This window comes from Mesoplodon mirus (genome assembly GCF_964341445.2).
Source record: "Mesoplodon mirus genome assembly, chromosome: 7".
NCBI lineage: Eukaryota > Metazoa > Chordata > Mammalia > Artiodactyla > Ziphiidae > Mesoplodon > Mesoplodon mirus.
In genome coordinates, this window is record NC_138983.1 from 97,187,553 (window position 1) to 97,215,205 (window position 27,653).

Consider the following 27,653-nt stretch of genomic DNA (forward strand, 5'->3'; position numbering starts at 1 on the left):
GGTGGTGCAGTGGTGGAGAGTCCGCCTGCCGATGCAGGGGACATGGGTTCGTGTTCCGGTCCGGAAGGATCCCACATGCCACGGAGCGGCTGGGCCCGTGAGCCATGGCCGCTGAGCCTGTGCATCCGGAGCCTGTGCTCCACTACGGGAGAGGCCACAACAGTGAGAGGCCCGCGTACCGAAAAAAAAAAAAAAAAAAAAAAAAAAGAATGCATATTGTAGTCTTCAGGATGACTACTAAGAGAATAGTAGAAGAGTGAAAAACCTAATTAATGTGTGATTTTGGTGAGTCAAGGATGAATGCTATTGTATTACTATTACTAAGAGAATAGTAAAAAAGTGAAATATTTCCAAGCTAATAAGGGGGAAAGTGGAATAAGAGAAAACCATCCACTCAGAAGGAGGCAAGAAAGGAGAGAAAAAGGAACATACCACAGATGGTACATCTGGTATTGAGCAAGAAGGTAGATTTAAACCCCAGTACACGAGTAATTACATAATATAAATGGACTAAAAGTCAAAGATTGTCAAACTGGATTTTGTAAAAATGATACGCTATCTGAAGGCATATGTCTAAACCTTAAGACAAAAATTGACAGAGAACATATGAAAAAGATATGGTATGAAAACTCTAACCAACAGAAAGCCAGTGGTGAAGCTAAATGACAAAGGAGACATTAAGGGAGAAACACTACTAGAGATGAAAAGGGATATTTCATGATGATCTAAAGTTTTGCTCTACAGGAAGTATTAGGATTCTAAATTTATATGCACCTAGTAACACAGCCTCAAAATATATAAAGCAAAAATCGTTCATATTAAAAGAAGAAACACAGAAATGACAAACATGTTGAGATTTTTAAAAACATTCTCAATGATGGAACAAAAAGACAAAAAAAAATCAATATGAGAATTTAAGTTGGATCAACATCATTGGCAAACTTGATTTAATGGATCAATTCTTTCTTAGATAATTTCACAATTAAGATCTGAAGGCAGTCTAGGGTTGTGGTTACACACAGGAGCTTTGGAGTCAGGCAGACCTGGATTCAAGTTCTGCCACAACTACTTTATGCAAGTGAACTTGGATAACTTCCTTCACCTCTGTGAGCCCCAGTTTTCCCGACTGTAAAGTGGGGTTAATACCAGTATAGACCGCATGGGGTCATTGTGAGGATGAACAGAGATGATGCAGGTGGAGTGCTGGCCACAGAGTGGTTCCCAGGCCGACCTGTCCCTGCCATACCTTGCTCTTTTCCCACAGCGTCATAGAGATCAGGCTCTGCTCGGTACTGCTCATTTTCAGCTCCACCCTGAGCTTCCTCATTTCTTTTTCCATGTCATGGATTTGCTGAAAGAGTTCCAACAACAGGGAAGTCAACTTCACAACTCATTTCATCCGGTTCATTAAGGCAGAAACCTAGTCTGGGATTCGCTTAACTCCTTCCCTTGGGGGACAATTCCACGTATTTGAGGCAAAGTAGACTTTCTTTCAACGGATGCAATGAAAGGGCTGGGTGAGGGAAAATTTGAGTTTCTTTTGAAGATCAGCATGGATCCTGGATTAAACAGTACAAGATACCTATCCACTCATTAGAGTCTCTTTCCTTGGGGCACATTTTTGAGTTCAATCAAAATAAGGGCTGTTTGGAAGACACAATGGGCACAGTTTAGAAGAAAAGAACAATGACATTTTTCTTTTTTCTCATTTGAGGCAGAGAAGTGTGCTCCTGACAGAGAGAAGAACACATGTCTCCTGCTCCCGTCCCAGGCACCGTCCTTCCCAACGGATGGAAAACGTATGCCTGGTGATGTGCACGAGGGTTCGGGCCGGTACAGGGGGTGAACATTTACATTGAGTGGTCATCTTCTCATTGTATTCATTTTTATGTTCACCTTCCATACAAGGCCAGTGATACATTTGCTTTTTATTTTGGTTTTATGAATTGTTGTAAAATTGAATGTATTTAAGTAAAAATACTTCAAGAAGAGTTGTGTTAATAACAGTGCTCAGGGCCGTGATAAAACTTGTGACAGTGGATCATGAAAGTCTGGGCATCACAAGTCCAGGGGTAGGGACCACGGTGAATTTCTAGCAGCATATGGTGGCCACCTCCCATCCCTTTCCCCAGGGGAAACCTGATGAGGGGCCTTGAGCCAACTGCCCAGAAAATCTGGGGAGAGTGTGTTTTCCATGGTCTTTTCACCCATCTCTTTGAGGCCAGCAAATCAAAGAATTAGGAGACTACATTAACAGACAAACACCCAGAAAGCCCCAGAGCTTGTGCTAGCTAATGGGCCAAGGAACCCCTCCAAAACCCTCAAGGCCACAATCTAGGCTTTCAGTGGACACCTAGGGGTCAGGAGGTTCAACGCACGGTTTTGCAGAGTTTTAACTCTTTCTCTTGGGCTTCCCACTTCTCCTTCTGGGCATCTTCCTTCTGTAACTCTTCTTTCAGCACTGAGCACTGTGGAGAAAAAGGACAAGGCCACGGGGGCTTGGCTGGGGGTCCCAAGTACCTGTGTTCATGCCCAGGAGTGTTTCCTGTTGTATAACCCAATCACACCTCTGAATTCTGAGAGGCGAGACCATTTGTGTGATGGGAGCATGGGATCCTGCAGTCCTTCCCAGTTCACCCCTCTCCTGAGTTCTGAGGAATAGAGCATCTAAGTTCCTCTTCAAAAGCCAGCAAACTTCACTGCAGGGGAAATCCAGCTTTGTAGAGTCTGGGGACTTAGGGTGCAGGAATTGGGATGTTTTCACGCTGTGACCAGTGAGGGCGGAGGGGGCTGAGCCAGTGAGCTCAGGTCCATCTTAGGGCTTTTGTGCAGGTTGCATCTCAAAGAAACAACTGCCCCGACTGGTGTGGAGGGGTAAACGGAGCTGTCTTGCCCGAGGGCGGCTTGGCAACAGGCATTAAGGGCATAAGGATGGATGTGCCTTCTTTTGACCCAGCAATTCCCACTTTAGGAATGTACCTTAAGGACAATGACTGGAGAAATAAGTAAATCTGTAGTTTCAAGGATGCTCTTCACAGAATTGTCAGTAACAGTGGAAGAAAAAAAAAAAAAGAGGAAACAACCCAAGTGTTGTTTATAACAGCAGACCACTTTATAACACTGGATACATCCAGGAGAAAGTATGTAGCTTTTAAGACGAATGATAAGAGCGTTGATTTATTAGCACGGGAAAATAGTAAGCATTTAAAAATTTAAAAAATGTGCATAGTATAAATTCACTATAAAATGATTGATTGATTGATTTCTAGGCAATATATAGAAACAAGACTGGAAGAACATACATGAAAATATTAACACTGATTTCTCAAGGTAGCATTTCCTCTCCTCTCTTTTTATTTTTTCTTCTCAATGTCATCTACTTATTTTTCTAAAATTAACACACATGATATATGTCATTAAAAAAAAGGCATCTCAAATGTTCACAAGAGCAGTATCCTTGGTGGTGACGAGCCCTTGTGCTATTGGCCAGCACAGTCTAGAGGAGAAGGGACCTCATTCCAAGGTCAACGAGGAAGGGGAAACGGGGACATAAATCATCCAAATGCACTTCAGGAGGTAGAAGAGCCAAGCAGGTGCTGTCTTTGCAGATTCCTTGTACTTAGCACCAGCTCTGCATCCCCTTCCCGTCCCCAACACACACACACACACACACACACACACACCACATTAAACAGCTATAGCACATGCCTGGGAAGTCACCCTGCTTGGGAGAAACGAATGCAGAGGGCTTGGCCAGGCAGCTGACCCGGGGCAGAGGCAGAAGAGCACAACGAAAACCAGCCTCCCACTTCTCAGAAAACGATTTTGTCATCCCCATTTCACAGATGGGGAAATGGAGGCCAAATAAGTTACAATAAAAGAAAGCTCTGGGATGGGACCCTGGTCTGTCTGATCCCAAAGCTCGTGCAGTGCCTTTCACCAGCTCCAAACTGGGTATGGTACTACGTTCCAGGTATTACTTACTGTGCCTTTTCCTTGGAACCTCAAGATCTGTTCTCACCCCACCCCCATGCAGACCTAGCTATCGGGTAGCCTCTGGGAATCTCTGAGTTGCCACCTGAGATGAAAGCTTTGAGGTTTTACCTTGACTCACAGAAACAGGCACATCATGCAAATACTGAGAAATCTTATCCTATAGGGGCAGGATTCTAAAGTTAGCATTGAAGGCAAGATTTGCAAAGGGTCAAAGTTACATATAAAAAGCTCTTTGCTTGCCTACCACGTTCATCTTCCATAGAGACATTCTACACACTAGAGTCTAAGGAAGAAATGAGCGTCTGCGTGTTTGCATCTGGATCTTCAGACGTTCTGCTGTGAAGACAGTTATGAGAACCAGCGGTGCTGGGACCACGATGCAGCCGTGTGGTCATCCGTGCTCACAGGGAGATCGTATTCTGTTTAATGTTAAACTTTGCAATGGCAGTATATGCTCATAGGTGGGTTTGTTGCTGGGATTAAACAAACTCATTTATAATAGGGGTTAGAAAATGTTTGCTGGATGTGAAAATCTATTATGCTTCTTCTGAGCCACATACACACTGTCCTTTGAAAGGCTTCAGAGAAGTTGGCCACCTGCCCAGCAGCTACCCTCCCTGTGTCCTTGGGCACTGGCCTCATCTCACCACCGTGTGTCATGTGACTCCACTGTGTCTGCTTTTCGCAGCTACAATTTGCTGATGACCCGACACTCACTCTGGAGCTGAGGGCTTCGAGCTGGTGATCCTTTTCTTTGTTCTCACTTTTCAGTTGATTCACCTCCTGTTGTAGTTGTTGAACTTGACCATCCTTTACTAACACGTCTCTTTGCAAAGATGACACCATCTCTGTAAAAGAACCAAACCAAACCAAAACAAAAGACTCATGGAGGTCAAAGAGGCAAGAAGGATTCTTGGCAACACCATGGCTCTCAGCCAACGTTCGGACAAGACGTTCCAAACCCGGGCCACCACCGGTGCCCGCCTAGAACTGGGGAGGCTTTTTCCAAGGGTCACAGAGCAGGAATGGGAATGAGAGCAAAGTCCACGGAACAGGGTTTGAGGCTTCAGTGAGAATGAGGGGCAGTCAGCACCAGCGAGAGGAGAAGCCTTTGGGGGCCCCTTGTGGGCACAGGCCAGGCAAAGCCGGGAGGAGAGGCCACACCATGGGCCTGGGGAACAAAGGCCCAGCACAGGGAAGGTCCAGGAATTCTTCTCCAGAGGCCAGGAGACGGGCGTGTGGCAGAGGGCACTGCTGGACACTATTGATGGGGTGGGTGGTTGGTTTCACAGTCCTCTGAGTTTGGACCCCTCTCTACCACTTATTAGCTTGGTGGTCTTGGACAAGCTATTTCACCTCCCACTGTCTGTCCCACACAGAGTTATTGTAAGGGTCAAATGATGCGGTATGTCCCAAGAACACAAAGTGGCTAAATTATGTTTGTTACATGGCGCCTATGATTTTTCTCGGCAGCCAGCTTCCAAAATGGGCCCAATGATCCCTACCACCTAGAATTCATGCCTTGTGTAGCCCCTCCCACCCTGAATAGGGCTGCCATGGGTCACCAATATGATACTCTGGAAATGACGGACTGTTTCCTCTCAGGCTGGGTCATAAAACACACTGTGGCCTCCTCTTTGCTCTCTCTCCAATCATACTCTGGGGGAAGCCAACTGCTGTGTCGTGACGACACTCAAGCAGCCCTAGAGAGAAGCATGTGTGCTGAGGGACTAAGGCCTCCAGCCAATAGCCACATGAGCAGCCATTTTGAAGGGGGATCCTCCGGCTCCCCCCGAGGCTTTAGATGACATGACTGATGCCCCAGGCAACATCTTGCCTGCAACTCATGAGAACTAAGTCACCCCCCGCTCAAATTCCTGAACTACAGAAACTGGGGGAGATAATAAATATTGGTTGGGGTTTTATCCATTACATTTTGGGGTAACTTGTTATGCAGCAATAGATAACTACTCCATTACTGTAGTATCATTTTTTTTAACATCTTTATTGGAGTATAATTGCTTTACAATGGTGTGTTAGTTTCTGCTTTATAACCAAGTGAATCAGTTATGCATATACATATCTCCCCATATCTCTTCCCTCTTGCATTGTAGTATCATTTTGAATAAAAGTGGGAAGAAGGGTGCATAAATGCAGTGGTATTGGGTTATCTCCTACGGTTCTTTTCTTAAAAGAACATCAGGCCCAGTTTTAGTGGTAGGTTTCAATCAAGAATGTCTATGAAATAAAGCACAAAATGCTCCAGAATTTCATTTTAAAAATGAGCTTTGCCTCCAGGACACAGTTCAGTTACTTGGAAATCCCTCTGGGGCTTGCCACACTTTGAGTGGGTCCAGCCCATCTCAAGCATTATCCCAACCCAGGTCTGTCCGACTCCCTGATCGGAGAAGGTGGGATCTGAGACAGGCTTGATGCTTGGATGAGGTTTCACTGGCCGACATACGGGAGGAAGGTGAGGACCAGCGAGTTCATCCTTCCATTCCTGGTGCCCAGAACAGCACCTAGCCTGGGGGAGGTGCTCAGAAAATATCTGAGGACATCCCAAGTGAGGGAGGAGAATAAGCAGAGACCTGGGGGCAGCAGGGGGTGGGGCTGGGTGTGATTAAGTTGCAGAGTGAGGCAGAAGAAAAGCACAGATTCATACAGAGATGGGGATTCACGTGCGACTCAATGCTGTGCCTGGCTTCTACAGCAGTGGGTATGTTTCCTGCTACGCGCTGGCTGCCTTCAGAGTGATGTGCCCCTCCGAGGCTCACTGTCTCCTCCCTGTCACCTGCTTCTCTCCCTCCCCTCGTTTGTGAGTGGTCCCATCCTCTTCAGGTCTCTAGGCATGTCAATTTCGGCTTAAAAAACTCCACTGGATTCCCAACACCCTTGGAATAAAAACCCAGACCCCCCGACCCTGCCCAGCCCCACAATCCTCTGTTCACTCCACGCAGCCTCGCTTGCCCTTGGCTTGTCCTTGCCCACCTGAAACAGGTCCTCTCTAAAAGAAGGACATAGCCGTGGAGGATACAGCATAAACTGGTTAGAATCGGCTAGGTCCAAGGGGGCGTAAGATTCGACTTCCAGGGGAACTGGAGCCCCATTACAGGCTCATTGTAATACATGAGCAAAATGACACACGCACCAGCACCAGGACTGTTCCGAGGCTGACCATAAAGGTCAAAAAGTGGGTGGTGGGGCTTCCCTGGTGGCGCGGTGGTTGACAGTCCGCCTGCCGATGCAGGGGACATGGGTTCGTGCCCCGGTCCGGGAAGATCCCACATGCCGTGGAGCGGATGGGCCCGTGAGCCATGGCCACTGAGCCTGCGTGTCCAGAGCCTGTGCTCTGCAACGGGAGAGACCACAACAGCGAGAGGCCCGCGTACAGAAAAAAAAAAAAAAAAAAAGTGGGTGTTGGCCCAATTCCTGGAAATCCCCGCCTCTTCCCCAAAATATTAGAGTTGTCCCAATCCTCCCACTCATTAGCCTATAAAATTACCCAGCCCATAAAAACTAACCGCCCCATATTTGGGGGCCTCTAGCCTTCTGAGATGGCCCACACTCTGTCTGTGGAGTGTGTTTCTCTCTAAAGAAATCCACTTCTTACTTTGTCTCTCACTGAATTCTTTCTGCGATGAGACATAAAGAACCTGAGCTTTAGTAAGTCCCGAGACCAGATGCATGATCTCGATTAAAAGATAGTGGGTTCTGACTGGGTTCGAGTCCCAGCCCACGGGTTCAAGTCCCACCTGAGTTCCATGGTTGCACACCCACTAAGCTGGTCCCCCTTGGCCTCCCCCCTTGAAGCGCTGGCCACCACGACACACAGTTTATTTTCTCCACAGCACCACTGCTCTCTGAAGTGGGCTTGTTTATTCATCCGTTTACTTTTATTGTCTGTCACCCCCTCCCAAATCTGTGAGTACAGGAATCTGACTGTCTTGCTTGGCTCTCCCTCCCCGGAGCCTGGAACGGGGCCTGACACCTAGAAGGAGCTCAAGAAACATGTGGAAGCAATGAAGGAATCCAGGGAATCAAAGCTCAGTCACAGCTGTGCATTGGCTGCCCCTCTCCCAACCCAAGCCCTTTATCAGGGAACCACCTCTGATCAAATTAGAAAATGGTTTCCTTTGGGCCCAAGTGCACTCGGCTGAAATGGGTGAGACTATGGGTGCCTTAAAGGAGTGACCCCATTTTGTCCATGCTCTAGTTTGCACTCAGGCTGCTTTGTGGAACCACCCAAGCCACAAGGCGACCTGTGTTCTCCCTGGTGGGGCCAGTGCTCAGGAGACCTTGTAGCCAAGAGATACCATTCTCTCAAATATTTACCAGGCCCTGCCCTCGGAACTGGGTGGCAAGAAACCTCCACTGAGGGAGAACTCTAATGCACCGACATGGGTGATCCCTGAGGCTGCACCCGTGTCACGGGCACAGGTGCGCTGGTTGACTGGTGATGTCTGCAGCGGGAGGGCAGAAGCTCTGGGGCCTGAATGCAGAAGGGCCTCACCTGACGTGATTGCGGCATCCCTCCTTAAGTTCTCGGCCTCGTGCTTCAGGGAGGTGATTTCCAGGGTCTGGCTCAGCACCTGGTTGTAGCCTTGCTGTAGGGCACTGATCTGTGGAAGGAGGCAACACACAGTCAGAGGGGGTCAGCCAGGCCTGCAGGACACGCCGGTACTTCTCCAACGTTGGGCAAAGAGTCGGGCTGATCTTGGATCGGGGTGTTGGGGAAACCAAGGTTTTCAGTTGTCACTAGTGGAAGGGGCAGGAGGGGCCTGTTCCTTCAGTGACCACCATGTCATCGGTCCTCAAGACACGAACCTTATCTTTGTGGCCACCCAGGGGCTCCGGTGCTGCTGTCTTCCTATGACCTGTGGGTTTTCATCCATAAATAGACCAGCTGTTGGTTCCAGATCATCCAGCACTGACTGGATGCACAGCAAAGTTCAAGAGCTGGGAGCAGGTTATGAAATGAATTCCCTCTAATGAGAATAGAGGGTAGTTTATACCTCACAGAACACTCCAGAGTTTACAGAGCCCGTTCACACATGCTACACTGATACTCGTCACAGCGTTGCTGAAGGCTGACGTTCCCATTAATGTGCCCATTTTGCAAGGGAGCCAGGTTGAGACTCAGAGAGGCGAGGCCCCCTGCTCGGGATCACGCGGCTGGTCAGACGTGGAGTCTGATTCAAACCCAGTCTTTAGTTGCCTGGTTCCTCCTTCCCAGGTGGCTCTAGGAATGAGCGTGAGAAGTTGGAGGCTGTAAAGCATGGCATGGACTAGGGAGCCGGACTGTGGCCTTCAAGTCCTGTCTCTGCCAGTTAACGGGCTTTGTGAGCACAAGGAGGACACCATATTCTGTTTCCTTTTGTTCAGTCTGCACGCGGGGTGATGGTAGTCCCAACCTGATAGGATTGTTAGAAGTATTTTAATAAGTTAACATGTGTACAGGTGCTCAGATCAAGCCTGGCACACGGCACAGGGGGATGAGCTATGACGGTCCTCTCCTCTGACTACCCACGGGGTGTTTTCTTTCTTTTGTTTTGGGTTTATTTTGGTTTTTTTTTGCTGTATGCGGGCCTCTCACAGTTGTGGCCTCTCCCATTGCAGAGCACAGGCTCCGGTCGCGCAGGCTCAGCGACCATGGCTCAGGGGCCCAGCCACTCCGCGGCATGTGGTATCTTTCCGGACCGGGGCACGAACCCGTGTCCCCTGCATCGGCAGGTGGACTCTCGACCACTGCGCCACCAGGGAAGCCCTCACGGTGTGTTTTAGCTTCAACTTCCCTCGTCCGTCTCTGGGGAAGGTAGTTGGTAATCTTTATGTGTGCATTTGTAAGCCTTGCCAGGCTCACTTAAACGCCAGTGTGGTTGTTATTAAGAGGAAATACAGGGGCTTCCCTGGTGACGAGGTGGGTGACAGTCCGCCTGCCGATGCAGGGGACGCGGGTTCATGACCCAGTCCGGGAAGATCCCACATGCCGCGGTGCGGCTGGGTCTGTGGGCCATGGCCGCCGAGCCTGCGCATCTGGAGCCTGTGCTCCGCAATGGGAGAGGCCACAACAGTGAGAGGCCCGCGTACCGCAAAAAAAAATAATAATAAAAAAATAAAGGAAATACAGGAATCGTGGGTGGGAGCACCACAGGCCAGCTCTATCTATGGCTGCTGTGAGCACCCTCTAAGTCCATGGCTCAGAGCCCCCTCAAGGGCGGGCCCCCCTCCAGGGGTCTAGGTCTACACGTGGGGTGCGGAAGGCTCTCCATCAAATGCAACGTTTGTAAGGGCCCGAAAGTAGCTGCCAGGCCTCGGCCTCCACAGAGCAGGTACCCGAGAGGCCGGGAAAGAGAGCTGGGCCCAGAACCCCCTCCCTCTCGGTCTGATGTGGCCAGACTGCTTGTTCTGAGTGGCCCGGACATTCCCACCTCAAGGTGCACTGTGGGCCTTTGCCCTGTGATTTTTCAGATGTCAGGCCTCAGTACTCCCACAGGGACACATTTATTGGGGCATAAATGTCAAGCAATCCGTAGACAGGACAAGAGCTAGCTTGTTTTTTGTTTTTTGTTTTTTTTTTTTTGCTGTACGCGGGCTTCTCACTGTTGTGGCCTCTCCCGTTGTGGAGCACAGGCTCCGGAAGTGCAGGCTCAGTGGCCATGGCCCACGGGCCCAGCCACTCCGCAGCATGTGGGATCTTCCCAGACCGGGGCACGAACCTGTGTCCCCTGCATCGGCAGGCGGACTGTCAACCACTGCACCACCAGGGAAGCCCCACTAGCTTGTTTTGATAGATCAAAATGGAAGTGAGAAGGAGAAGGATGCAATTTCTTTTCCTTTTTTAAAAATAAATTTTATTTATTTATTAATTTATTTTTGGCTGCGTTGGGTCTTTGTTGCGGTGCATAGGCTTATTGCGGCACCTTCTCTTGTTGCGGAGCCTGGGCTCTAAGCACACGGGCTTCAGTAGTTGTGGCACGAGCGCTCAGTAGTTGTGGCGCACAGGCTTAGATGCTCCACGGCAGGTGGGATCTTCCCGGACCAGGGCTCGATCCCGTGTCCCCTGCAGTGGCAGGCGGATCCCTAACCCCTGTGCCACCAGGGAAGTCCTGGGTGCAATTTCTTTGTTCTCCTAAGGTAAGGTTGCCAGATTTAGGGGAGGAAAAAAGGATGTTCACTTAAAATAGGATTTCAGATAATGAATAATATTTCAGTGCAAATGTGTCCCATGCAATATTTGGGACACACACTACAACGAAATTCTAAAATTCAAATTTAACTGGGTGTCCTTACTTTATCTGGCAACCCCACCCGAAGAGAGTTCCTAAACTTCAGTCATTCATATACCACTTTCACTATTTTTCCCATGTCTCTTGGCTAGTCCCACTATAATTTCTTAGCGTTTTTCGTAGAAGCAGCTCCCTTTTTAAACTTAAAAACGTGCATTAAATTAAAAATAACTGTTATAAGAGTAAATAGAGACTCAGTGTCTTAAATAAAAATAATCCCTCCAAAAGAAGAAATACAGGAAATTCCCTGTTTACAATCAGACCAGGTTGCGGGCATCACGCTAAAAAAAAAAAAAAAAAAAAAGATTGGGGGGAGGTGGTGGGCATGCCCAGGTAATGGAGTTCGGGCGTGCTGATATGGCCACCAGATGGCGCTCACAGCCTTTGGTCTTGGTTTGTATCCTTGGAAATCTTGTCATTATTACTCTGGTAGAATTAACAGAACCGTCAAGGTCTCACAAGTTTTCTGACTCGTTTCATACACCATCATGGTTCAGAGTCTAGGACATTTGGGGCAGTTACACTTACTTTTTCCCTGGGGCACCTGAGACATTATTGGGGGGGGGGTCTATGCTAGAAGTTGCGGGGACACAGGCCACTCTGACCCCCACTCTCCCCAAGGCTATACTTTTGCATGTTTGTGCTTTGGAAACTTTGAGTGAAAAAATTCTTTCACATCTTACTTTTCTCTGTTGGGGGGAAATACAACTTTTCCATAAAAGGTCCTTGGAACACTGAAAGTGTTTGTAAGCTCTTCTCAGCTTAATGCTTTTATTTGCATGATACCAGAGATAGAACACACAGAGACAAACTTCCAGAAGGGAAAACATACGTTCCCCTCTAAGACTCCAGTGGTTTTGACAGATTGAAAATATTTCAATCTGAGTGTCAGAGTTTTAGGATTTTGGATTGCTGGAAAACTCCAAAGAGTCTTCAAACCTCTTTGATACTTTTACTATCAAAGTAAATATCCATATTGTTTGTAATGGCATAAATTCCAAGATGTTTAATGTCTGTTAAGCTGTGTAATAAAATGGGCACTGAATCATAAGAAAGTTAAGAGTGCTAGGAGGAGTGATTGTTTCAGGATGATAATTTGGTTTCTAATTAGCACAGGCGTATAAGAGCACATGGAGGTAAGAATTTTCTAGTGATACTGTAGCAGATCGAAGATCTCTGAGAGCAAATCATTATGCACACACCTTCGGGGACCAGGGAAAACACATAAAGTAATCAGAACCATAAATCAACCTGCCATGTGGCTTACACTTCTGGTGGAATGCTCTGCAGGCAGTAGAATAGTTAAGAAACTAAAATGTCAGTGGTTGAAACTCGATTTGAGTTCAAACCGATGGAGCCTCTGGTTCATATATGCCTTGCTATAAAATATTCTTCTTCAGTTATAAGTGAAGCTCCAGTGGTAGGGGAGGCAAGAGCATGATGCATCAGTGTAATTATTTCTAGATAATTTCTTTGTAAAAAAACATTTTTTCCCCCAGATATCGGCAGCCACTTTAAATAATACTCAAATTGGGACCGGCTGATATTCAAAGATATGTGGAAATTATATAATATTCTATGTCAAATATATTTCAATTATTTAAAAAAAGGTATGTGGGGAATTCCCTGGCAGTCCAGTGGTTAGGACTCTGTGCTTCCACTGTTGGAGGCCTGGGTTTGATCCCTGGTCAGGGAACTAAGATCCTGCAAACCGCGTGGTATGGCCAAAAATAAAAAAGGTATGTGGGAATAATTCAGCCTCATCCATGTACCTGAAAAAGACATGTCATTTTCTCAGGAAAGCTCTGAAATGGGAGAATAACTGAAAGGAATATTTCAGCAAAATTGGGTTCAGTTCAAGAAAAAGATGCTCATTAATGTGTCAGCTACATGTCAAGGTAGCTGTTTGCACTAATAATTCCTACAGGACCTGTTACTTTCATTGTTTTTTCAAAACCAGGTTTGAAGGAGAGTCATTAGTTCATTTAAATATTAGAGCATGTATTTGTTGACTTGTTTTTTCTGTCTCCCTCACTAGAGCATAACAGGGGGAAGGATCATGTCTGTCTTGTTCTCTGCTGAATTCTCAGAGCCTGGAAGAGGGCATGGCACGGGATAGGCCCCCCAAAATATTTCTTTGGATTAATGGACGGATGGGTGGATGGATGAATAAAGAACAGACAAACAGACACGGTCCTAACAGAGTTCTAGAAGGTTACTGGGCCCAACCTTTGCCTTCATGGAGCTTACAGTTTCCTGCTAGAATCTCCTAGGTTCACCATACACAATCTGTGTCCTTTCTAGAGCACCATTTCTAGGATTGAAACTGTGTACCTAGAATCGGTTACAGAGGGAAAGACAGTAAACAGAGAACAAGAGAACAAAGGCCCCCAAGCATTGACTATGGTTTTTTTTTTCCTCTCTCCTTTTTTAAAATGTTTATTTATTTATATTTTTCTTATTAGTCACCCATTTTATACACATCAGTGTATACATGTAAATCCCAATCTCTCAATTCATCATACCACCACCCCCACCCCCTGCCGCTTTCTCCCCTTGGTGTCCATACGTTTGTTCTCTACATGTGTGTCTCCATTTCTGCTCTGCAAACTGGTTCATCTTTACCATTTTTCTAGGTTCCACATATATGCGTTAATATATGATATTTGTTCTTCTCTTTCTGACTTACTTCACTCTGTATGGCAGTCTCTAGATGCATCCACGTCTCTACAAATGACCCAATTTTGTTCCTTTTTGTGGCTGAGTAATATTCCATTGTATATATGTACCACTTCCTCTTTAACCATTCGTCCGTCGATGGGCATTTAGGTTGCTTCCATGATCTGGCTGTTGTAAATAGTACTGCAATGAACATTGGGGTGCATGTGGCTTTTTGAATTATGGTTTTCTCTGGGTATATGCCCAGTAGTGGGATTGCTGGGTCCTATGGTAATTCTATTTTTCGTTTTGTAAGGAACCTCCATACTGTTCTCCATAGTGGCTGTATCAATTTACATTCCCACCAACAGTGCAAGACGGTCCCCTTTTCTCCACACCTTCTCCAGCATTTGTTGTTTGTAGATTTTCTGATGATGCCCATTCTAACTGGTGTGAGGTGATACCTCATTGCAGTTTTGATTTGCATTTCTCTAATAATTAATGATGTTGAGCAGCTTTTCATGTGCTTCTTGGCCAGCGGTATATCTTCTTTGGAGAAACGTCTATTTAGGTATTCTGCACATTTTTGGATTGGGTTGTTTGTTTTTTTAATATTGAGCTGCATGAGGTCTTTATATATTTTGGATATTAATCATTTGTCAGTTGCTTCCTTTGCAAATATTTTCCCCCAGTCTGAGGGTTGTCTTTTCATCCTGTTTATGGTTTCCTTTGCTGTGCAAAAGCTTTGAAGTTTCATTAGGTCCCATTTGTTTATTTTTGTATTTATCTCCATTACTCTAGGAAGTGGATCAAAAAATATCTTGCTGTGATTTATGTCAAAGAGTGTTCTTCCTATGTTTTCCTCTAAGAATTTTAGAGTGTCTGGTCTTACATTTAGGTCTCTAATCCGTTTTGAGTTTATTTTTGTGTATGGCGTTAGGGAGTGTTCTAATTTCATTCTTTTACATGTAGCTGTCCAGTTTTCCCATCACCACTTATTGAAGAGACTGTTTTTTCTCCACTGTATATCCTTGACTCCTTTGTCATAGATTAGTTGACCATAGGTGTGTGGGTTTATCTCTGGGCTTTCTATTCTGTTCCATTGACCTATATTTCTGTTTTTGTGCCAGTACCATATTGTCTTGATTAGTGTGGCTTTGTAGTATAGGCTGAAGTTAGGGAGTCTGATTCCTCCAGCTCCGTTTTTTTCCCTCAAGACTGCTTTGGCTATTCGGGGTCTTTTGTGTCTCCACACAAATTTTAAGGTTTTCTGTTCTAGTTCTCTAAAAAATGCCATTGGTAATTTGATAGGGATTGCACTGAATCTGTAGATTGCTTTGGGTAGTAGAGTCATTTTCACAATATTGATGCTTCCAATCCAAGAACATGGTATATCTCTCCATCTGTTGCTATCATCTTTAATTGCTTTCATCAGTGTCTTACAGTTTTCTGCATACAGGTCTTTGTCTCCCTAGGTAGGTTTATTCCTAGCTATTGTATTTTTTGGTTGCAGTGGTACATGGGAGTGTTTCCTTAATTTCTCTTTCAGATTTTTCATCATTAGTGTATAGGAATGCAAGAGATTTCTGTGCATTCATTTTGTGTCCTGCAACTTTACCAAGTTCATTGATTAGCTCTAGTAGATTTCTGGTGGCATCTTTAGGATTCTCTCTGTAGAGTATCCTGTCATCTGCAAACAGTGACAGTTTTACTTCTTCTTTTTCAATTTGGATACCTTTTATTGCTTTTTCTTCACTGATTGCTGTGGCTAGGACTTCCAAAACTATGTTGAAGAATAGTAGTGAGAGTGGACATCCTTGTCTTGTTCCTGATCTTAGAGGAAATGCTTTCAGTTTTTCACCATTGAGAATGATGTTTGCTGTGCCTTTGTCATATATGGCCTTTACTATGGTGAAGTAGGTTCCCTCTATGCCCACTTTCTCGAGAGTTTTTATCATAAATCAGAGTTGAATTTTGTCAAAAGCTTTTTCTGCATCCATTGAGATGATCATATGGTTTTTCTTTTTCAATTTGTTAATATGGTGTATCACATTGATTGATTTGCATATATTGAAGAATCCTTGCCTCTTTGGGATAAATCCCACTTGATCATGGTGTATGATCCTTTTAATGTGTTGTTGGATTCTGTTTGCTAGTATTTTGTTGAGGATTTTTGCATCTATATTCATCAGTGATATTGGTCTGTAATTTTCTTTTTTTGTAGTATCTTTGTCTGGTTTTGGTATCAGGGTGATGGTGGCCTCAGAGAATGAGTTTGGGAGTGTTCCTTCCTCTGCAATTTTTTGGAAGAGTTTGAGAAAGATGGGTGTTAGCTCGTCTCTAAATGTTTGATAGCATTCACCTGTGAAGCCTTCTGGTCCTGGACTTCTGTTTGTTGGAAGATTTTTAATCACAGTTTCAATTTCATTACTTGTGATTGGTCTGTTCATATTTTCTATTTCTTCCTGGTTCAGACTTGAAAGGTTATAACTTTCTAAGAATTTGTTCATGTCTTCCAGGTTGTCCATTTTATTGGCATAGAGTTGCTTGTAGTTGTCTCTTAGGATGCTTTGTATTTCTGCGGTGTCTGTTGTAACTTCTTTTTCCTTTCTAATTTTATTGATTTGAGTCCTCTCCCTCTTTTTCTTGATGAGTCTGGCTAATGGTTTATCAATTTTGTTTAACTTCTCAAAGAACCAGCTTTTAGTTTTATTGATCTTTGCTATTGGTTTCTTTGTTTCTATTTCATTTATTTCTGCTCTGATCTTTATGATTTCTTTCCTTCTGCTAACTTTGGGTTTTGTTTGTTCTTCTTTCTCTAGTTCCTTTAGGTGTAACGTTAGATTGTTTATTTGAGATTTTTCTTGTTTCTTGAGGTAGGCTTGTATAGCTATGAACTTCCCTCTTAGAACTATGGGATGCTTTTGCTGCATCCCATAGGTTTTGGATCGTCATGTTTTCATTGTCATTTGTCTCAAGGTATTTTTTGATTTCCTCTTTGATTTCTTCAGTGATCTCTTGGTTATTTAGTAACGTAATGTTTAGCCTCTATGTGTTTGTGTTTTTTACAGGTTTTTCCCTGTAATTCATTTCTAATCTCATAGCGTTGTGGTCAGAAAAGATGCTTGATATGATTTTAATTTTCTTAAATTTCCTGAGGCTTGATTTGTGACCCAAAACGTGATCTATCCTGGAAAATGTTCCGTGCGCACTTGAGAAGAAAGTGTAATCTGCTGTTTTAGGATGGAATGTCCTACAAATATCAATTAAATCTATCTGGTCTATTGTGTCATTTAAAGCTTGTGTTTCCTTATTAATTTTCTCTTTGGATGATCTGTCCATTGGTGTAAGTGAGGTGTTCAAGTCCCCCACTATTATTGTGTTACTGTTGATTTCCTCTTTTAGAGCTGTTAGCGATTGCCTTTTGTATTGAGGTGTTCCTATGTTGGGTGCATATATATTTATAATTGTTATATCTTCCTCTTGGATTGATCCCTTGATCATTACGTAGTGTCCTTCCTTGTCTCTTGTAACATTCTTTATTTTAAAGTGTATTTTACCTGATATGAGTATTGCTACTCCAGCTTTCCTTTGATTTCCATTTGCATGGAATATCTTTTTCCATCCCCTCACTTTCAGTCTGTATGTGTCCCTAGGTCTGAAGTGGGTCGCCTGGAGACAGCATATAGATGGGTCTTGTTTTTGTATCCTTTCAGCAACCCTGTGTCTTTTGGTTAGAGCATTTGATCCATTCACATTTAAGGTAATTATCGATATGTATGTTTCTATGACCATTTTCTTAATTGTTTTGGGTTTGTTTTTGTAGGTCCTTTTCTTCTCTTGTGTTTCCCACTTACAGAAGTTCCTTTAACATTTGTTGTAGAGCTGGTTTGGTGGTGCTGAATTCTCTTAGCTTTTGCTTGTCTGTCAAGCTTTTGATTTCTCCATCGAATCTCAATGAGATCCTTGCTGGGTAGAGTAATCTTGGTTGTAGGTTCTTCCCTTTCATCACTTTAAGTATATCATGCCACTCCCTTCTGGTTGGTAGAGTTTCTGCTGAGAAATCAGCTGTTAACCTTCTGGGAGTTCCCTTGTATGTTATTTGTCATTTTTCCCTTGCTGCTGTCAATAATTTTTCTTTAATTTTTGCCAAGTTGATTACTATGTGTCTCGGTGTGTTTCTCCTTGGGTTTCTCCTGTATGGGACTCTCTGTGCTTCCTGGACTTGGGTGGCTATTTCCTTTCCGATGTTAGGGAAGTTTTTGACTATAATCTCTTCAATATCTTCTCGGGTCCTTTCTCTCTCTCTTCCCCTTCTGGGACCCGTATAATGTGAACGTTGTTGTGTTTAATGTTGTCCCAGAGGTCTCTTAAGCTGTCTTCATTTCTTTTCATTCTTTTTTCTTTATTCTGTTCCGCAGCAGTGAATTCCACCATTCTGTCTTCCAGGTCACTTATCCGTTCTTTTGCCTCAGTTATTCTATTGATTCCTTCTAGTGTGTTTTTTTTTTTTCAGTTATTGTATTGTTCATCTCTGTTTGTTTGTTCTTGAATTCTTCTAGATCTTTGTTAAACATTTCTTGCATCTTCTCGATCTTTGCCTCCATTCTTTTTCTGAGGTCCAGGATCATCTTCACTAACATTATTCTGAATTATTTTTCTGGAAGGTTGCCTATCTCCATTTCATTTAGTTGTTTTCTGGGGTTTTACCTTGTTCTTTCATCTGTTACATAGCCCTCTGCCTTTTCATCTTTTCTGTCTTTCTGTGAATATTGTTTTTGTTCCACAAGCTGCAGGATTGTAGTTCTTCTTGTTGCTGCTGTCTGCCCTCTGGTGGATGAGGCTATCTAAGAGGCTTGTGGAAGTTTCCTGATAGGAGGGACTGGTGGTGGGTAGAGCTGGCTGTGGCATTGGTAGGCAGAGCTCAGTAAAACTTTAATCTGCTTGTCTGCTGATGGGTGGGTCTGGGTTCCCTCCCTGTTAGTTGTTTGGCCTGAAGTGACCCAACACTGGAGCCTACCCGGGCTCTTTGGTGGGTTTAATGGCATAATCTGGGAGGGCTCATGCCAAGGAATACTTCCCAGAACTTCTGCTGCCAGTGTCCTTGTCCCTTGGTGAGCCACAGCTGCCCCCCGCCTCTGCAGGAGACCCACCAACACTAGCAGGTAGGTCTGGTTCAGTCTCCTATGGGGTCACTGCTCCTTCCCCTGGGTCCCAATGCACACACTACTTTGTGTGTGCCCTCCAAGAGTGGAATCGCTCTTTCCCCCAGTCCTGCCAAAGTCCTGCAATCAAATCCCACTAGCCTTCAAAGTCTGAGTCTCTAGGAATTCCTCCTCCCATTGCCGGACCCCCAGGTTGGGAAGCCCGACGTGGGGCTCAGAACCTTCACTCCAGTGGGTGGACTTCTGTGGTATAAGTGTTCTCCAGTTTGTGAGTCACCCACCCAGCAGTGATGGGATTTGATTTCATTGGGATTGCGCCCCTCCTACTGTCTCTTTGCGCCTTCTCCTTTGTCTTTGCATGTGGGGTATCTTTTTTGGTGAGTTCCAGTGTCTTCCTGTCGATGATTGTTCAGCAGTTAGTTGTGATTCCAGTGTTCTCGAAAGAGGGAGTGACAGCATGTCCTTCTACTCCGTCATGTTGAACCAAATCTGACTACGGTTTTAAGCAGAATTATGCACTGAGGCCAAAATTCATCAATTTCCAATTGCTTTTTTATCAACGTTGTTGAGATATAATTTATGTACCAGATCAGTGGCCAATTTTAAAGTAGTTCTTTAAAACTTAAGAAAAAATTTTTTTTTCTTTTGGATTTAGTTTCAGGAGGAAGGAAGTTGACTGGTAAATCCAAACATTCTGGGTGGAGAATTTTTGGTGAAATTCCCTATAAATGAACCAGCAGCTGCCTTCAGGGTTTGATAAAGGCCTCAGTGTTTGGAACACTGTGGGGTTCCTTCTCCCCATCTCCAGCTCTTTCTGGCTGGGTCCGGGTGGGTGTGAGAAGTGGTCACTGAAGCGACAGGAGTTGGGTGGAAATGCAAAGTGGGTGTGAAAGCATGAGGTGTACAAGGTGGCAGAGCTGAGCCCAAATCACATCACTGTCTCTCACTTGCTGTGCAAGCTGTAACAAGCTCCTGGGCATCGCTGAGCGTGCCTCAGTCTCCTCATCTGTAGAATGGCATGTGTCAGAAGACTGAGGTTTAAATAGCTAATGAGGGGACTTCCCTCATGGTGCAGTGTTTAAGAATCCCCCTGCCAATGCAGGGGACAGGAGTTCGAGCCCTGGTCCAGGAAGATCCCACATGCTGTGGAGAAACTATGCCCGTGGGCCACAACTACTGAGCCTACACTCTAGAGTCCGTGAGCCACAGCTACTGAAGCCCTCATGCTGCAACTACTGAAGCCCACGTGCCTAGAGCCCATGGTCTGCAGCAAGAGAAGCCACTGCAATGAGAAGCCCATGCACCACAGTGAAGAGTAGACCCTGCTCACTGCAACTAGAGAAAGCCCGTGCACAGCAACGAAGACCCAATGCAGCCATAAATAAATAAATTAAATAAATAAAATAAATAAATAAATAAATAAATAAATAAATAAGCTAATGCACCCAAAGCACCTGCACCGGGGCCTGAACATGGTAGGCACTTAATCAAATCTAATATTGTTCTTACAAGGCTAGAAACTTGCCAACCCTGCACTCCCTGGAACTGTACTCCTCACCATGCTGTGCTCACTGCCCATTTCTAACTACCTGGGTGGCTCCCCCCAGGCTCTACCTGAGAGCTGTCACCCTGTGTTGTGACCCCAAGGCCCCGACCCACTTGTCTCTGAGCCCTACCTGGTTTTTCAAGCTCTGGATCTCTCTCTGTTGGGCATCGTCCTCTTCATGCAGAACCTGAAACTTGGGCGGGATCACCCTCTCCTTCTGCCTGGAGGCAGCTGTTTCCAACAGCTTCTGGCTCAGGTTGGCCACTTGGTTCTGCAGGCTTGCTATCACGGTGTCTTTGTATTTAGATTCAAGTTCAAAATCGGAGAGACGGCTGACTTCTTTTCCCAGCAGCCGAATTATTTCATCCTGGGTGGAGGCCAGATGGGAAATTTACTAGGTGTGGGTCTGGGTGTAAGGCTGAGCCCATTTAAAGAAAGACAGGAAAAATATGGTATCATTCTTTGGGAAGGTGAGGGCAGGCAGGGAGGGAAAAAGCAGACTTTCAAGGCTATCTCTGTCACTTCGAAAATCTCATAGAGACAAGAATTGGGTTAAAATGATGTACTTGTATATAGACTCCTGTAATGGATGTCTATACCTCACAGGTACGGAAACTTTCCTTTCCCCGAGAATTAGACTTTCATATTAAGAACAACCATCCCACTTGGGAATTTTTGTTGCTAGAAAGTTTACTTACAGTGTTTTCATTTATAATATACAGCCTAGCACACTGGGGACCTAGGAAAGGTAGTTAGGAAAACAACATTCTGTTTGACCACATTCTGCCTATAATGAGGGTTATTTGTTTTAAGTTAAAACATTCTGAACTATTTGTTTTCCCTTTCCTCTCTTCTAATATTTCCTGCCTCTTTTGGCTATTCATGTATGAATTTTTTCCAGGTAACTCAATCTGGAAAGTAAATGAGACAGGAATAGTGATTTATTTGCATGGGCTCATGTCAACTTTCGGCTGGAAAAACAAAATTGCTGGTAGACTGTACCCACAGGTATAATTAACCCTGTCCTCCATCTCTCCAGTGATAAAGCTCTGCAGCCAAAGAATTGGTTAGGTTTTCCAAAAAAGGAAAAAAAAATTCCCCCAAACTTCTCACCAGACGTTATCAATAAAATGTCAGAAAAACTGAAGAAGAAGAAGAAGAAAAAATTCCCCAGAGGCCTTTTCCAAAGCAGTCACGGGAGGAGGTAAATGGGCAATTTCTGGGCCAGCTCATTCCCAGGAGAGCCGTCCAGTCAGCCTCACGACCTGCTAGCTCCGTGACCTGGGGAAGGACAGGGCCTTGCTCATGAGAAAGCCTGTCTGACATTGCCAGCTGCTGCCAGGGGCCTTCCTTTGGGTCCTTGTGAAAGTTGGTGGCAAAACTTCAAGAGAGAGTATCAGACATATTCCCTACTCCTGGGCAGTTTCCCCTGTTTCACCCTGTTATGATCAGCCAGGTGCTTATTCATTTTTCATGCAACAAACATTCATCGGGCAGCAACTAAGTGCCAGGCCCCGTGACAGTGCTGGAATATAAGAAGTTTGCAGAGGGCAGTGGACAGCTGTGGGTTCTGCTTTCCTGCTGAGGGTCCCCTTGCCCTTCTGGAGGGAGCGTTCCTCCTTCCATGGGGTCTGGGTAGGATTGTCAGTCATGTGCCCTGCTCCTTCCTGTCCCACCTCCCCATGTGCATGTGGCCCAAGCTGGTCAATCAGAGATTTCACACATCGATTACAGAGGGAGAGCATCTTGCCTTCTTTTGGATCATAAACTTTAAATATGTAGGCTTGTTTGCCTGAGTTTGTCTTTTCTGACACACAAAGCCAGCCTCATGTAGAAAGCCAGACTCTGAGGGAAACAGAGGGGAGAGGTTGGTAGTGGGGAGGTGTTCTGCTGACATTATTCAAGCTCCTGGATCTAGCCATACCTGAAGCTAGTGGCCCTTTAAATTTTCCAATAAGTTGAGCTAATCGATGCTCCCCCTCAAGCTAATTTGTTTATTGTCACTTGAAGGAGTCCTGGCAAGTTAGGGTAGAAATGGCTTATAAAGAGAAAGAATTCTTTCTATTATAAATAGAAAAAATGATAAATGGCTTATAAAAATTTTCTATAAATAGAAAAAATTATAGTGGTTGCACTATATTTCCGAGTTAAAATTGAGGCAGGTTGAAAAATGGCAACAAATACTTTGCAGTTTTGCCATCCAGTCTATTTCCCCACCCTCTAGTCTGGGCTGGCCCCGTGACTTGCTTTAACCAATGGAATGGAGTGGAAGTGATGCTGCATGATCTCCAGGCAAGTTCTTACAGGCTGTGCAGCTTCTGCTCTGGCCCCCTGGGAACCCCGAGACCACCGTGCTGTGATGAAAAACCACATGCACAAAGGGGCGCACCAGTCCAGGCGTCCTGGCTGAGGCCCTAGATGTGGGAAGGAGGCCAATGGAGACCGACCACCAAACTGGCCAAGCCAGCGGCTGACTGAGGCCGCATGAGTGAGGCCAGGGGACGCGAGCAAAGGAACCTTCCAGGTCAACCCATAGATTCTGGGGAATAATGAGTTGCTGTTTGAAGCCGCTAAGTTTTGGGATGGCTTGTTACACAGTGATAAATACAGAATCTGAGTGTGGCTTCTCGCCTTTCTGCAACATTTTTCAGAGTCTGGTCCCAGGATGCCTGGTTGGAACCCCCTGCCTCCTGAAGGTTTGGATTTCCGTGTCTGACAAGAACCCCAGGTAGGTCTGCTCCTCACAAACTCTGAGAATTGCTGCAGGAGCAGGCCCTGGCCCTGAAGGAAAGCGAGATATTATAGACTGCTTCTTTTAGAGTAACTTTCAGGTCGTGTCTAAGTGGGGAGAAATTGACCTGGGCCCTTCCCAGGATGGCTTGACTTGAATCCACCTGTTCTGCTCGCATCCCTGCTTTAAACCTCTCTGGTTCTTTAACGAGTCTCTTGGCCCAGGCCTCCCTGACTTCAGGGCTCAATTCCTCCTGCTAGGAATGTGTTTTTGCATCACTGTTCCATCACTGAAGGTTGACCAAGTGATTACTGTGTGGGAGTTAGAAGTACCCGCTGAGAAGCTAACCAGACCTCGCTTTGAATCCTAACACTGCTCCTTGCACTGGGCAGCCGTGAACACATCACTGAACCTCTCTGAGCTTCAGTTTCCTCATCTGCAAAGTGAGGCTGATAAAATCTAGTTTGAAGTTGGTGAAGATTAACGAGCTAATAAATGTCAAGTGCACAGGACATGGCCCAGCACACAGTAGGTGCTCAGTACCTTGTAGTTGTAGATGTTATTTGGGATAAAATGAGCAGTGGCCAAACCTGGCTGAATGTCTTGGGAGGAAGAGGTGGTTTCTTGGAAGTAGGAAAAAGGGACAGTCCTTGAGACACAGAGAACAAGAGGCAGTGGCAATCTCTCCATGGTCCCTCTTGCTGCTGTAGCTCTGTGCTTCCCCAAGACCCCTCACCTTATCGTGCTGGGACAGGTCCTGGTCCACAAAAATTTCTCTGTAGGGCTCTGCCCCAGGAATTTCCTCGGCCACTGATTGTTCCGACAGTTCCGCCGCGTTGGTCCACACTAACACACAAGATCAACAGAGAATGCAGAGGAGACTGTGAGTTTCCCCAAAGTCTTAAAGAATATTTTCAGATTAACCTTCACATTCATGAGACTTATGCACTGAAAGCATTACAGGAGGACAGGAAAGGGTAAGAGCTGCCTCATTTCTCTTCCCCAGCGTTAACTGCACTGATGCACTGTGGTGTGCCTCTTTCCAGACTTTTTTCTATGCCGCATAAGAGCTGATGACCTTGGGCAAGTCATTTGCTCTTTCTAAGCCTTCGTTTCCACATACATAATTCAGGATCCCTGATAGTCTCTGTTATAAAGGGCTATCTGGAGATTAAATAGAATAATGATATAGAGCAGGGGTTGGCAAACTATGGCCCTGCGGCCAAATCTGGCCTTCTGCCTATGTTTGTAAATAAAGTTTTATTGCAACACAGCCACAGTGATTCATTTACATATTATTTATGGCTGCTTTCCAGCTACAAAGGCAGAGCTGAGTAGTTGCAGCAGAGACCATGTGACCCACAAGTCCTAAAGTATTTACTATCTGGCTCTTTACAGGAAAAGTTTGCTGACCCCTCATGTAGCGCATTTAGCGCTAAACATTCGCTATATTTTTTATTGCAGTCATATCTTGTCAAAAAACAAAAATGCATTTACATGACAGAGATTCTTATGCAGTTTACTTTTCAGCTAACAATATCAAAAACATCTTCCCATGTCAGTATTTGTAGCTGTACTTGGTTCTTTTCCAGGGTAGCATTGTGGTCCATTGTCCAAGTGTGCCAAACGTGTTTAACTAGGATCCACTTGATAGACATTTAAGCTTTCCTATATTTTTTCTTATTTACCCCAGTATTACAAGGCCTTTTTATATGACTTTCAGGGATTATGGCATTGTGTTTGGGGACCCCACTCTGTATCACATCAGACATCTCGCAATTCACTCACATCAACACTGAATACATTTCTTTTTATTGGTGTAGAAACGTTTGTAAAGATTTCTATAATTCTACGTGTGAGATCACTTGGGCCCAAGCAGCATATTTTAAATTTCCAAGTGACTATGGTTTCTGGACAGTCACTGCACATTCTTATCTTCTTGTGAAGTGAGAAACTGAACAAATTGTTTTCAGTGGTGATGAAACTTTAATGAGTATTAACATTAATGATGAATGAAGCACGCACTGTCATGTTTGTGGACATTCATCATTTATTCATTTTGCTTCTGTATTTTTTATTTATGCATTTTAGAGTCAAAGATCCCTGCCCCCCAGCCAGGTCTCAAACCTCTTTGTGGACCCCAGAACCTCTAGTGGACATAGCTGATGGCCTGTGGTGCCCAGAGAATGCACAGCCTTGCGTGTTGAATGAGCAGCCCTGGCCACAGTGTTTCCTGGGGCACGAGGAACACAAGGGCCTGGAACTTCAGCAGCTGCCCATTTTCTCTCCCTCCACCTCCCAACTAGGTCCATGATTAGAAAACTTTTACTTGAAGCTCACTGCCCCCATCTGACTCTCTTGGATCCTGAGCAGCAAAGTCCTAACTGACTATAGCAGCAGTGCCTGATAGAGAAATAAGGGGGCTACAGAATGCAATTTTCAATTTTCTCGTAGTCACGTTAAAAAGGTAAAAAGGAGAGATGAATTTTTAATGATCAATTTTATTTAACCCAATACATTAAAAAGCATCATTTCAACACGTAATCGACAAAAAATATGGAGATATTTTATATTCTTTTCCTTCGAGGCATGAAGCCTTTGAAATCTGGGGTTTATTTTACACTGATTGTGTATCTCAATTTGGAAACTGAATTTTCAGGAGGAAGACTTGATCTGTTTTCAGATTCCTCAAGAAATCGGCTCTCACTGGAGGAAGGTACTGACTGGCCTGTGTCCCCAGGGAGGGCCTCGGGGTCTGACCCTAACTGGGCCCCTGTCCAGTCTCAGCTTAGAGTTCTGGCATCTGATGCCATCTCTAGGGGTGACTCCGGCTGCCTCTACGACCCTGTCGTGGCTGTCTTGAGGGACGCTTCCCTGCAAGATGATGGCCGGAGCGGGGACTTCATCAATCTTACAGAACAGGCTGATCGATGGGGTCCCTTTACTGGGGAAGGTGTGTTTACTCAAAGTCTTTGTGGGGCTAGAATTTGCTCTGAGACTTGCTTTCCTTACACCCAGGCAGGGAGGTGCGGGAGCAGTTACCCCTCACCTGCCCCAAACTTCTTTACCGGCTACTGTTATTTATCAAAAAGAACCTAAGGGCCATGTATGACCAAACCGGCTTAACTCTAGATGCTGGATCCTTCAGAGGTCCCAGTGGGGAGAAGCCCCAGGGAGAGTCGGGAGGGCTGGGGCGGTGGGACGGCGGATACGGGGACGCAGTCACTTTAAGAATTTTCGGGCATGAGCTGTTGGCCAAAAGGCAGGGGAGTTACTTTAATATTTTAACAACCCCCAGCTGTCCTGGTGCGCTCCAATAATCACCAGTCTGCAGCAGGGGCAGTATGTGTGCACCTTAACTGTGTCTTTCAGACATTGTAAGTTGTAAATAAAAGTTAAATAACAATCATGGTTAGGTAATAACTTAATTTTAAAATTTTAATATTTAAAATTTAAATATTTAAATTTTAAAATATTTAAATTATTAAGATTGTAAAATTTAAAATTTAAATATTAAAATATTAAATATTTTAATATTTACTGAATGTTCGCTATGCACCAGACGCTGTGCTCAGCACTTACAGGCAGGATACGATTTCGTCTTCATAACAACCCAGTGAGATAGGCATTATTATTCCCATCTCCATTTTATACGTGAGAGATATGAGGCACAGAGACGTCAAGTCACCTGCTCAAGGACACACAGCTGGTAAGTGGTAGAGTCAAGGGATGAGCCTAAGTTTGTTGGATTCAGAGCCTATGCTTTTAACCACTATGTAGTCAATGTATTGAAGTGGGAAGATGTTTATGACATATTATTGAATTTTAAAAATCAGGTAGGGAATTCCTTGGCAGTCCAGTGATTAGGATTCTGTGCTTCCACTGCAGGGGGCACAGGTTCCATCCCTGGCTGGGGAACAAAGATCCTGCAAGCTGAGCGGCACGGCCAAAAAAAGAAAAAAAAAGAAGGTTACCTATGTTAGGTTCATATGATCCCATTATTGGGAAAAAAATATATATATATATATATGAATCAAGATGCTATTTTAATAAGTCACTCCACATATTTTCTTTTCTCAGTAATTCTTCCCCACCTCCCATGAGCTCTTGCCATTAAGATTTGGCCTTGGAGCTGACGTTTTATTGCCTTGTGGTACAGGAAGGATGAGTATTAACTAGAACAGGGTGAGTTTTCCCCCAGGCAAAATGACGTTTTCATTTTTGACAATGTCTGGAGACATTTTTGAGAACCACAGTTAGGGGTGGTG

The 27,653-nt window shown here is 44.8% G+C and overlaps 2 protein-coding genes and 1 pseudogene across 3 annotated transcripts in view; all 3 read right to left on the minus strand.

Moving 5' to 3' along the window:
- The window catches only part of LOC309808894 (centrosomal protein of 78 kDa-like), a 981,446-nt pseudogene that overhangs the window by 696,262 nt on the left and 257,531 nt on the right, over positions 1 to 27,653 (minus strand). The gene's annotated exons all lie outside the window — the stretch shown is intronic.
- LOC309807680 (interferon regulatory factor 6-like) overlaps positions 1 to 27,653 on the minus strand; it is a 445,413-nt gene that overhangs the window by 303,136 nt on the left and 114,624 nt on the right. The window lies entirely within an intron of this gene.
- Positions 1 to 27,653, minus strand: part of LOC309808078 (forkhead-associated domain-containing protein 1-like) — a gene marked incomplete at both ends in the record, with an annotated part of 196,499 nt that overhangs the window by 128,892 nt on the left and 39,954 nt on the right. The window contains 6 exons of the mRNA XM_082628085.1: positions 1,247 to 1,351; positions 2,379 to 2,468; positions 4,714 to 4,844; positions 8,510 to 8,618; positions 20,785 to 21,021; positions 24,122 to 24,231. Coding sequence (XP_082484211.1) covers positions 1,247 to 1,351; positions 2,379 to 2,468; positions 4,714 to 4,844; positions 8,510 to 8,618; positions 20,785 to 21,021; positions 24,122 to 24,231 — 782 coding nt within the window. The remainder of the gene's footprint in view (positions 1 to 1,246; positions 1,352 to 2,378; positions 2,469 to 4,713; positions 4,845 to 8,509; positions 8,619 to 20,784; positions 21,022 to 24,121; positions 24,232 to 27,653) is intronic.